Genomic DNA, 13,061 nt, shown 5'->3' with positions numbered 1-13,061 from the left:
TTATTTTAATTATTTTCTACATTGTAGATTAATACTGAAGACATAAAAACTATGAAAAAACACATATGGAATTATGTTGTAAACAAAAAAGTGTTAAACAAATCAAAATGGGTTTTATATTTTAGATTCCTCAAATTAGCCCCCTTTTGCTTTGATGACAGCTTTGCACACTCTTGGCATTCTCTCAGTCAGCTTCATGAGGTAGTCTCCTGGAATGGTTTTCCAACAGTCTTGAAGGAGTTCCCAGAGGTGCTGAGCACTTGTTGGCTGCTTTTCCTTCACTCTGCGGTCCAACTCATCCCAAACCACCTCAATTGGGTTTAGGTCGGGTGATTGTGGAGGCCAGGTCATCTGATGCAGCACTCCATCACTTTCCTTCTTGGTCAAGTAGCCCTTACATAGCCTTGAGGTGTGTTTGGGGTAATTGTCTTGTTGAAAAACAAATGATGGTCCCAGGAAGCGCAAACCAGATGGGATGGCATGGTGCTGCAGAATGCTGTGGTAACCAGGCTGGTTAAGTGTGCCTTGAATTTTGAATAAATCACCAACAGTGTCACCATCAAAGCACCCCCACACCATCACACCTCGTCCTCCATGCATCACAGTGGTAACCACACATGCAGAAACCCTCCGCTCACCTTCTCTACATCTCACAAAGACACAGCGGTTGGAACCAAAAATCTAAAATTTGGACTCATCAGACCAAAGTACAGATTTCTACTGGTCTAATGTCCATTTCTTGTGTTTCTTGGCCCAAACAATTCTCATCTTCTTTTTGTTCATCCTCAGTAGTGGCTTCTTCGCAGCAATTCAACCATGAAGGTCTGATTCACGCAGTCTCCTCTGAACAGTTGATGTTGAGCTTTGTCTGCTTCTTGAACTCTGTGAAGAATTTATGTGGGCTCTAATCTGAGGTGCTGTTAAGTAGCAGTTTCTGAGGCTGGCACTATAATGAACTTATCCTTTGCAGCAGAAGTTACTCTTGGTCTATCTTTCCTGGGGCGGTCCTCATGAGAGCCAGTTTCATCAAGGCATTTGATGGTTTTTGCAACTGTACTTGAGGATACATTCAAAGTTCTTGAAATTTTCCATATCGAATGACCGTCATGTCTTAAAGTAATGATGGACTGTCGTTTCTCTTTGCTGAGTTGAGTGGTTCATGCCATAATATGGGTTACGACAGTAGTCAAATAGGGGTGTCCACCGTGTATTAACCCTACCTCTGCACAACACAATTTATGGTCTCAAACACATTACGAAGGCAAGTAATTTCACAGATTGACTCTTGACAAGGCACACCTGTTAATTCAAAACCATTCCAGGAGAATACCTCATGAAGCTGATTGAGAGAATGCCAAGAGTGTGCAAAGCTGTCATCAAAGCAAAAGGGGGCTACTTTGAGGAATCTAAAATATAAAACATATGTTGATTTGTTTAACACTTTTTCGTTTACAACATGATTCCATTTGTGTTCGTTCATAGTTTTGGTGTCTTCAATATTAATCTACAATGTAGAAAATAATTAAAATAAATAAAAACCATTGAATGGGAAGGTGTGTCCAAACTTTTGACTGGTGCTGTATGTATATATATATATATATATATATATATATATATTGATCCTTGTGGCTACATGTATTTTCTAATAAGGTTTCTTGTGGCCACTTATATGGATACACTTGTGAGTTAAATAATACATGGACAAGACCTGAAATGTGTCAGTGTGTTTTCATCAACAAGTAGATCATGCTGAGCAACAACTGCAACATATATATTTATTTATATGGTATACACATCTACTTTAATGCCACGCTCTTTCAGATGTATCCTCATACATCTTGCCTCAGTACACCACGCAGTGGGAAATGCCTGGTGTGAATGACCTGGCAGGTCCTGTGCAACTCTGTTAGCGCTTGGTGTATTTTTTGCTGAAAATGTGAATAGAACGCACAAGCAGACTCTGCTGGTTAAAGTGATATGCAGCATGCCTATATTCTGTGTATGGCCACGCTGTATCTGCATAAGAAATGATACGTTACAGTGTAGTGTACCATTTTGTGTGCAGATACAGATATAGCCGCGGTCACACACAGAATATAGGTGTGCCATATGTCATTTTAATCAGCAAGAGCTGCTTGTGATTCCAATTTGTTCTGCAAATAAAATGCATTTTAATGGAAAAAGTCACACAAAAAGACACTGTGTGCTACCAAGTCACGCTATGGCATGGTGTGACTAAAAGGGCTGTTTAAAGTGTAGGGAGGATAGATGTGAGTGATAGAGTCCTCAGTTGTATCAGTAGAGACGCCTTATTATTTTTGTTGATTATTGTTATTGTAATTCTATTGTGATTTTCATTAATTATGAGTGTTTTTTTTTTTTTTTTTTTACAATTTTGTATATACTGTATAACTATATTTCTTCTACGCTACTCCATGGCAGCCATTACTCTGGGATTTATCCCTACTCCTAGATTTTAAACAGGAAGTTTTTTCTATTTTAGGCTACGCCCCTCTGGGAATATAGGTCAGACCGCCCCTAGCTTCCCCAGTCTTTTTCCTGTCTCCTTAGGTAGTGACAGAGTAGTCGTTTATTGTTTTTCAAATATAAGGCTTACCAGGATTTTACCTGGGCCTAATGCGCCTCTGTGAGCCGCGGCTGGAAGGGGTTTGGCACCCGGAGTAAGGACCCATGGAGGAGCATGATAATTACTGCCTGTGGCAGTATAAATGCTGGATGACACTGCTATGATATCAATTATGGAGCAACTATAATTACTGCCTGTGGCAGTAGAAATGTCTGCCCACTACTGTGTACCTGTATGGGGTCGCCCGCCGGGATATTGAAGAATTGCGCCCTGTGTAAGTGGTGCCGCTGGCTCCCATTACCGCCGGTGACCGCCAAGACGCTGAGCCTGGAGGGCGGAAGCAGCGCTGGATGCGGCGGACGGAAGTGCGCTGCCGAATCCCGGAAAGTTGCCGCGGATCGGTCTGCGCATGCGCCGGCCTGCAGCCAGGGTTAAAGGCTGCTAAGATGGCGTGGTCCACCGCTGAGAGTGAGACTGGGGTAAAAACAGAATCTCCAGTAATAAGAGAAGCTGCAGTAGGAGTAACAGAAGTGCTGCAGGAGGATACAGTGGCTATGGACAAAGAAAGGTCTCCCTCTACGCCTTCATGTGCCCAGGAATGGTAAGCAATCTCATTTAGGGCACGTATTATGTTATGTAGTTAGGGTGTTTAGGATACTGTTTGTTTGGTTGCAGTGTGTCTGAAGTTCCTAGGAAAAGAACATGTAAAAAGAAGCATCATTTGGCTTGTTCTGGATGTAAAAAAAAGCTTCTCTGGGGATAAACATAGCAAGTTGTGTGATGATTGTGAAGCATCCCAGGGCCAATCTAGGCAAATTCAGGATCTTATGGAATGGATGAAAAAATCATTCGTAACAAAGGGTGAATTAAAGGAGCTTCAGGGGGCGAAAAGGTCCAGGTCACAGACAAGTCTGGACGCTGTAGATGATTCGGATAGTCTCGTTGTATTGGATTATGCTGATAGTCCCTCTCCGGCAGAATCTGAGGAGGCTCAGGAGCCAGATAGATTGTTTAATTTGGATATAGTTGATAGCTTACTCAAGCATATGTATAGAGCTTTAAACATTAAGGATGAAGCACAGGAGGATGATGCTCAGGATCCTTTATTTGAAGATAGGATTAAGAAAAACCGATGTTTTCTGGTGCATAAAGTACTGAAGAAGATTATGTCAGTACAGTGGCAGACTGCAGATAAGCGTCTCAATTATATGAAAAGGTTGGATCGCATGTTTCCGGTACAGGATGAAGAATTCACTAAATGGTGTGAGTTGCCTAAAGTGGATGCTGCAGTGGCAGAAGTTGTTTCCAAAACCACCATCCTGTTGGAAGACGGTGCAGTGCTTAAAGATGCAATGGACAAGAAGGTTGAGAGTTCGCTGAAGAAGGTCTATAAAGCATCAGCGGTGACGCTAAAGGCTGGGGTAGCTATGGCGTCAACAACCAGAACCCTGAGGTTGTGGGGGAACAACCTGAATCCTGATTTAGAGGATCAGGTATCCAGACATCACCTGCAGAAAGACCTGGATGTGATAATGAAGGCGGTGGAATACTTGTGTGAGGCCTCTCTTGAGGTAGTCGAATATGCGGCAAAATCATTAGCAGCAGGTGTAGCGGCTAGAAGGTCACTGTGGCTGCGTACCTGGACGGCAGACGTCCACTCAAAAAACAGATTGGTAGCTCTTCCTTATGAAGGCTCTCGCCTATTTGGAAGTAAGCTGGAATCTATAATCAATGTCATGTCAGGCGGTAAATCCGCGAAGCTACCATATGATAGAAAATCAAGGTTTAGAGCTTCTTCACCTAAGCAGCAGTTTAAGGAAGCTAGGTCATACATGCCAGGTAGACAGTATGGTAGATACACTCCAACAACTACCAGGCAGTCCTTTCGTCAGTTTGGCAGAAGAGGCAATAGAAAATTCTGACTATATGATACCCCAGAGTACTGCGCCCGTAGGAGGCAGATTAGTGAAATTTGCAGATCAATGGCAAGAGTCAACTCAGGACGCCTGGGTGTTAAAGATAATCTCCCAGGGTTATCATATAGAATTTATAAAGAAGCCGACGGGGCGGAATTTTGTAAAATCAAAGATTCCAACGTCAGAAGAACAGATAACAGTGTTTCAAGATGCTATAAAAAACCTTCTCAAAGCACATGCAGTCGAAAAGGTACCGGTGGCAGAGGAGAGAAGAGGTTTTTATTCCAGGATGTTCTTGATTCAGAAACCATCGGGAGAATTCAGGGCAATTATGGATTTAAGAAGATTAAACAAATTCCTTATAAAGAAACGGTTTCACATGGAGATGCTGAAAACCATACTATTAGGGATAAAGCAAGGAGACTTTATGGCCTCTATAGATCTGAAAGACGCATACTTTCACGTGCCAATTCACAAAGACGACCAGAGATTCCTAATGTTTTACTTCCTTGGGAAACATCTTCAATTCACCTGCCTACCGTTCGGCCTGTCTTCCTCAACAGGAGTTTTCACGAAAGTTCTCCTAGCTCTAGTAGCACATATGAGAGTGACGGGCATAGCATTGTGGCCGTACCTGGACAACTTGCTGATCTGTGCAAGTATGAGAGCAAGTTTAATAGTAGCAGTACAGAAGACTCTTCAGATTCTTCAAGCTCATGGTTGGCTAGTGAACTGGAAGAAGAGCAAGTTAGATCCAATGCAGGGCCTTCAGTTCCTAGGAGTTTGGATAGATTCAAAGAAATACACGGTGGCGTTGTCGGAAGACCGATGCAAAAAAATTCAAGATCTCTCATTCCTAGTTCAGGTAGAGGACAGCATTTCACACCGTCTAGGCCTGCGTCTTGTGGGGATGTTGTCTTATACAATAGAAGTAGTACCCTGGGCCAGGTGAAAAATGAGAACGTTCCAGTGGGACATAATCAGAGCGGCCCGTATAGACAGAGACCTAGACCACAAGATAATCCTCACTCAAGGAGCAAAGAAGTCCCTGGATTGGTGGTTAGACCAGAGCTTAAGCCAAAGGTCAGTGTCCTTAGTGCAGCCCAAGTACGCTGTTTTGACAACAGATGCAAGTGCCACAGGTTGGGGAGGTCATCTGTTAAATCACACCTGTCAGGGGTCATGGTCCACCCAGGAAAAACTCATGTCTTCCAACAAGCGAGAAATGAGGGCAGTGTGGAACTCGATACATTTTCAGACGCTGCTGGTGCAGTCTCATCTGAGAGTATTCTCGGACAATGTGACAGTCGTGGCATATTTAAATCGACAAGGAGGCACCAGAAGTCGAGACCTATGGGTGGAGGTAGCAAAGATTTTGGATTGGGCAGAACAAAACCTGAAGTCCATAACAGCCCTTCATGTCCCAGGGGAATCCAACTTAGTGGCGGATTACCTGAGCAGGCACGATGTATTACCGGGAGAATGGGAGATAAATCCTCAAGTGTTCCACTTAATAACACAGAGGTTTGGGTACCCTCAGGTGGACCTGATGGCCACATCTCAGAATATGAAAGTGAAGCGATTCTTTTCAAGGTGCCAATCCCCAAATTCCAGCGGGACAGATGCTCTTTCCCAGAGATGGAACGTCAACCTCAGTTATGTGTACCCTCCACTACCAATGATACCTCAAGTTCTACGAAAAATCAGAGAGGAGAAAGCAGTAGTTATAATAGTTCTACCCCATTGGCCAAACAGAGTGTGGTTTCCCACAATCCTCAGAATGGCTATACAGGGTCCATGGACCTTACCAATAGGACCAGAGTTACTGCGACAAGGACCAATCTGCCATCCGAACCCGCAGAGTCTTCATTTGACGGCATGGAAGTTGAGCGGTCAATCCTGAGAAGTAAAGGCCTTTCAGAGCAGGTTGTTACCTTACTTATGAAAGCAAGGAAGAATATTTTTTCAAAGTCCTATTATAGAGTGTGGAGAAAGTTTGGTGATTGGTTAGGGAATGACGTTGAAATATCTACGGTTGAAGTCCCGCAGGTACTGCAGTTTCTAAGTGAAGGTTTTCAGATGGGTCTCGCAGTATCAACTATCAAGGTGCAAATATCAGCCTTAAGTATATTGCTGGATAGAAAGCTGTTGGAGGATAACCTAGTGCAGAGATTCTGTCAAGCCATCAAGAGGGAACGTCCTAGAGTCAGACCAGTTATACCAACATGGGATCTGAACCTTGTTCTGAATACGCTGATGGATTCGCCTTTCGAACCTCTGCAGGAAATCTCTTTAAAAATGCTAACCTGGAAGGTAGTTTTCCTCACAGCAATAACTTCAGCGAGAAGGGTTGGAGAACTACAGGCTCTCTGGGCTGAGGAGCCCTATTTGAATATTCTTCCAGATAGAATAATATTAAAAAATAATCCAGAATTTCTGCCAAAGGTAGTTTCAAACTTCCATCTGAGCCAAGAGATCATTCTACCATCTTTCTTTCCATACCCAACGGATGATTACGAAGAGAGGTTGCATATGCTGGATGTTTTGCGGGCAGTCACCATATACTTAGAGAGAGTGCAAGACTTCCGGAAAGTTAAAAATCTGTTTGTTTTACACTCTGGAGTCAAAAAAGGTGAATCGCCTTCTAAAAACACGATTGCTAGATGGATTACGGAATTGATTGCGTTCGCCTATCAAGAAATGGCCGACCAGTTCCACATTAAGGCACACTATACGTGGGCGGTGGCTACATCCTGGGCAAGAAGAGCGCAGGTGTCAATAAAAGAGATATGTATGGCGGCAACATGGTCGTCCATCCATACATTCACCAGACACTATGGCTTAGATGTCTCTGGTGGTCACTTTGGAGAGGCAGTACCGAAGGAAGCAACTGCATAATTTACTTTAAGCATCATTTGGGCTCTGTGTGGTTTATTTTCCTCCCTACTAGGATGCTTTGGTATATCCCAGAGTAATGGCTGCCATGGAGTAGCGTAGAAGAAAGTAGCAAATTATACTTACCGATAATTTCATTTCTTCGAGATACTCCATGGCAGCCTAGTTTCCCACCTCAATATATCTTTGTTTTTTCTTAGGCTCCGTCAAGGAGACACTCAAAAGACTGGGGAAGCTAGGGGTGGTCGGACCTATATTCCCAGAGGGGCGGAGCCTAAAATAGAAAAAACTTCCTGTCTAAAATCTAGGAGTAGGGATAAATCCCAGAGTAATGGCTGCCATGGAGTGTCTCGAAGAAATGAAATTATCGGTAAGTATAATTTGCTACATTTTGTAGCGTACATTGGTGTGAAGGAGCCCAGTTAGCTACTGCTGCTGTCTTTGGGCATTGGGAGGAAACCGGAACACCTGAAGGAATGTTTGCTTATTTTTCCTACATTGCTTCAGGGAGATCCAGAAGCAAGGAAGGTAAAGAAGGTGGACAAGGCTAGGTGACATGCAATATCACTTATGTGAGGAAACCACCGTTACAATAAACTCTACATCACTGCAGTGAGTACAGCCATAATAGGGGCAGGAATGGTGGAGGACCTGACCAGGCAAGGTCACTCTCCCAGATCCCATTTTCTGCTTTCACACCCGCAGGATTGGCACATCTCCGAAACAGCAGATTTGGGTGACCAGTTTTTTTTGTTTTTTTTTATAAAACGGTTCTATAAATCTTGAGATCTTGAGGGATGCATATACCAGCAATATATGGTATGTTTGCCTTTTATAGAGTTGTAGAGCTTTTTAAATCCATTTTATGAACCGGGGTATATAATGTGCAGTTGAAACAAGAAAAGAAACATGCGCCCCATATTTGTAAAGAATCATGACAACAATTTGTGCTTGAACTACACAAGAAAGCCTAGTGTGCAGCAATATCCCCCTCACTGTGAAAGACATGTATGGTCTCTCTGACATGGAAAGGTTTCACCAATATGTGGATTGTATTGTGCATGTTTTTATTGGCTGAATATATGGACATGTGACAGTCTCAACAAATGTGCACAGACCCCTCCACTACACCACACAATCCTTCCTTTATAAAAAGAAAAAAACATCTCAGAATGTGCTATGACATTTGCATAAATATTAGTCTAAAATAAAGTAACTATAATTCACTTAATTCTTCTCAGTTGTATTGAAATGATTTTTGAAATATATAGAAATAATCTCTTTTTCTCATACCGTTCTTTAGTCCATTAAATTGCAACATCTAATCTAAAATATTTATATATTGTATTTTTTTTTAGTTTTTTTTTTTAGTTTTTCCTGACATAGCAATAAAACATTTACACTGTACCTTTTTAAACTATGTTGGAACTAAAAAAATCAGGACCTTTAATATCAGTATCCTGAGATTGTAAACAAAATGTTCCAGTAGAAAACTGAGTAATTGTGCCATTGCTTGATAGCTTGTTTCGGCACCCCTGTGGCATGAGTTTAAGGTTCATTAAACTTCGGAGAGCTTATACAGCAGCAAAGACAGCAGGTCCGCATCTTATTTTGTACTACCAAATGTCACTAGTAATGCTAAGCTCTCTTGAAGAAATTGGTATGAAGGTGCTGTTCCCATGGTACTCCGCTGGGTCCTTTGCCGAATTACTGTGGCTCACCTGCCCATTAAGCAGGGTTAATGGTATATTACAATATGTGTGGTGATTGCCTAATGCTGCTATCGGCAAAGGCGGAGCCGATTTATCATATTCATAAGCTCTGCAGAAATGTCTCATTTGCATTGCCTCTGCATGATGGTAACCAGATGTGTCTTGGGATGGCCCCAGTGTGCCAGATGTCCCTGTTACAGCAATGGAAGGTACAGTTTGCAGTTCTCCAAAAAGGCTCTGCTCCCCACTGTCCATGACGTGCTGCCGAGATAGGACTTCTTTCTTCTTTGCAGGCATTTCGTAGACGAGGCGTTTCCAAAACTTTGAATTTATTTTGCTGCTCTTTGGACCATCCCACTTGATTAATGACTGGTGTTTGATGGCATGTTTTAGGGATTCCACTTCTTGATAATTCACTTTTCCTCGCAGGTTTGTACATTCTATTAATATCACTTTGATTTCCCCACTGGTCAGCAAATTGTGCAGTCTGCTGTCCAGCACAAAGATACTCCATCCCCTTCTGATGACATAATCTTGTGTCAGCACAATGATTAATCTTCTGCTCTGCTCAACACATCTTGCTAGGTCCTCCATGTAAGCTGAAGGAAACAGAGAATGGAGACATTATAGAATAACAGCTAAATGCCTTTGGTAAACTGACAGAGAAAACAATTGTAAGTTATATTATTATATTATTTCAATTAAAAATACAATTAAACAAAATATGACTATGCACCTATGGTGAATGCAGTTGTTCTGGGAGCTGGGTTAGTGGTCATGGTTCCTAGTGAATTGATAAGTTGATTTTTTTTAAATTAATATTTATTCTACTTATATAATGACTGCCATTGTATTTTATGGACAGAAGCGCTTTCATGTTTCTTATATATTTCTGTGAGTATTTAATAGGGGGGGGGGGGGGGGGGAATCCTATTTGCCAATGAAATACTATAATAAATGTTACATGGTTTTTAGATTTTTTTTAATTTTACTGCTTATGTACTAAGAAAATATACTGTATAAGCTTTTTTCACCACTGTGCCCTTATGCTCTCTCCCAGGCTGGGAAGTATAAGGAACCCAGCCTGTGAGAGTGCAGTCTGTTTATTTGTAAAGGGGGCAGCTTCCTCTATAATACTCCATTCTCCAGCTGTGTGACAGGGAGATCATGGCCCTTTTAAGAGCTTACTGGGTTTAATAACAAAAGAAAGCCATTTGTTTTCTAAGTACAAGGTGAGGCAAAAAAAACTCCCAGATTTTAAAGGTTAACAAAAAAGGCACGGTAAATGCTATTGAAAATTTTAGTACTTACTATAAAAGTGCATGGAACACAGTTCTTTTTTCAATTGATTTTGAATATGATATCGTCCACATAGTGGCCTTTATTCATGGAACACATGTGGGGTGGGATGTAATGCCGCCCAAATTCAGCGACCGTGCGGGATTGCGGCCGAACTCTGATGCTGAGTTAAAGGGGCAATCACTTATAAGGCAAAACAATGCCTTGTTAGTGATTACCCCTTTAAAAAAAAGTCAAAGTTCAACCGGCATCCTGCACGGCCGCCAAACTCGGGCGGCATTACAGCTGACCCTTGTAGTCTAATTCTGAAGTTTTGTCACTGTGCTGTCATTTCCGGCATTATCACTGCAATGTCTTGTCGAAGCTGCTTTTAATTTTGTCTGGCTACGTTAACGAGCAGAATTTTCATTACTGGGTGGAAAACAATTCTCATCGGCTTCATGAAAGGCCAACTGGGCCATCTGAGGTCTACAAACATCAACCAAGAACCATAAATGAACTGAAGGCTGCTATACGCCAAGAAATCAAATGACGATATCATATTCAAAACCATTTGAAAATAAACTGTATTCCATGCACCTTTAGATTATGTACGAAAACGTTAAATAGCATTTGCCATGCCTTTTTTGTTAACCTTTAAAATCTTGGAGGTTTTTTTGCCTCACCCTGTACATTGGGCATGGAACAGAGTTGGATGCATTTGTGCCTCAAATTGCAGATGAAAAATTTTAAAAATGTTGCTATTATGGCAAATTCAAAGCTACAACTGCTGCATGTTACCTGTAGGTTGGTACCAGCAGCATATTCACCTGATTTTTATATCAATACATTTTGGGCAGATGTATTAAGCCTGGAGAAGTGATAAAGCAGTGATATAGCAGTGATAAGTGGAAGGTTATAACGCACCAGCCAATCAGCTCCCAACTGTCAATTTACATATTGGAGCTGATTGGCTGGTGCACTATCACCTTGCACTTATCACTGCTTTATCACTTCTCCAGGCTTAATACATCTGCCCCTTTATCTCCTAATCAACCATTCATGCTTAGATCCAGATTTATCAAGTCTTGAAGAGTGATAAATAGCACGGTGATAAAGTACCAACCAACTGCCATGTTATAGGCTATATGTTTGAAAAATGACAGTTAGGAGCTGATTGGCTAGTACTTTATCACCGTGCAATTTATCACTCTCCAAGGCTTGATAAATCTGGGCCTTAGTTTGTTTATTTATTTTGATAAACTGTTATGAACTGTGGAGACTAAAAAGAATATTTGTTTATACTTATATGAACGTTTAATTTTGGGGTTAGTTTTCCTTTACGGCATGCACAGTGTATTTACACCTGAATTGCAATGCCCTTTTCCCATTGAATGTAGCATATGATCAGGAGCGGATCTAGGCACGGGCAAGCCCCGCAGGCGCCCGCCGCCCACCCACACCCTACATTCCGGCTGCAGCAAGCACCGTGGGCTGTGTGGGCACCCGCAGCAGCCGGCGCCATTGTCAGAAGCTAGAGGTCATAATTGACCTCTAGTGTCTGTGCGGTGCTATGGGAGAGATGTCATGACGTCGCTCCCATAGAGAGGAGCGGACGGCCAGAGACGGAGCTGCAACGGTCTGGAAGCAGGAGCGGCGCTGGTGAGTATTGTTTTTTTTGTGTTTGTATACGCCGCTACTAGGCGGCATAACTACAAGGGGCACAACTACTGGGGGCAAATCAACTGGGGGCACAACTACAGGGGGCAAATCTACAGGGTTAGTGCCCGCCGGGGGCGCCAAAGGAAACTTTTGCCCTGAGCGCCACAAGGTCTAGAACCGGCCCTGCATACGATTATACGACTTCTGACAACTTCAGAATGTTGTGTATTTTTTCTCTGGCTGGAAAAACATGGATTTTTAAAAGCATCCACATGACATTAGTTTTAGGACATCCTGCACTGGCATCATTTATATTGAAATGTGTTACTCGCCCTGTACTATGTTATTTTATTGCTGGATTTCAATAGAAATTTATTAAATTTCATTGCCATTCAGGGATTACATTGGGTATGTTCATCTGTTAATGGCACTAATGAGAACTATAAACTTTGCATTTGGATGAGACACATTCGTTTTGCTAGCAATGATGAAAAAAAAATGATTTAGGTAACAATTAAGCAAAATAAATGAGCACAAAGATGGGAAAGCTGGCTGGTAAACAGAGAAGGGTGACATTAGGGCAGGCAACATCTGACACTCCAACTGCTGTGGAACTACACTTCCTACTGCAGCATTCTCTGCCAGTGTTAGTATCCTTTACTACTGTACAAAACAGTGGCAGAACATCCCAGGTTATGAAGTTCCATAGCAGATGAAGGGCAGCACATTGCCTATCGCTGGGTTTCAATAATACTCAAACTACAGGTGTTCTCAACATGCGGCCTTCCAGCTGTTGTGGAACTACACATTCCAGCATGCTCTGCCACAGTTTTGCTATTAGGGATGTGCAGTTTCACAACAGATGAAGGCCACATGTTGAGCTCCCCTAGCTTAAAACATGACCTACAGTACTTTCCATGAAGGTGCTGTTTTTATTATACATACATTTATGCTTACCTCGTACTGCCCGGTATATTATGGCAATTATTCTCTCAGCCTACAATCTAATTC

At 42.1% G+C, this 13,061-nt stretch overlaps 1 protein-coding gene across 2 annotated transcripts in view; it reads right to left on the bottom strand.

Moving 5' to 3' along the window:
* Positions 1-2,466: 2,466 nt before the first annotated feature.
* Positions 2,467-13,061, bottom strand: part of IL1RAPL2 (interleukin 1 receptor accessory protein like 2) — a 1,679,520-nt gene continuing 1,668,925 nt past the window's right edge. For both annotated transcript variants that reach the window (XM_063937358.1, XM_063937357.1), the window contains exon 11: positions 2,467-9,709. In XM_063937358.1, the coding sequence (XP_063793428.1) occupies positions 9,015-9,709 (695 nt within the window). In that variant the 3' untranslated portion in view covers positions 2,467-9,014. The remainder of the gene's footprint in view (positions 9,710-13,061) is intronic.

This window comes from Pseudophryne corroboree, chromosome 8 (assembly GCF_028390025.1).
Source record: "Pseudophryne corroboree isolate aPseCor3 chromosome 8, aPseCor3.hap2, whole genome shotgun sequence".
NCBI lineage: Eukaryota > Metazoa > Chordata > Amphibia > Anura > Myobatrachidae > Pseudophryne > Pseudophryne corroboree.
This window is presented reverse-complemented; position numbering and strand designations above follow the sequence as displayed.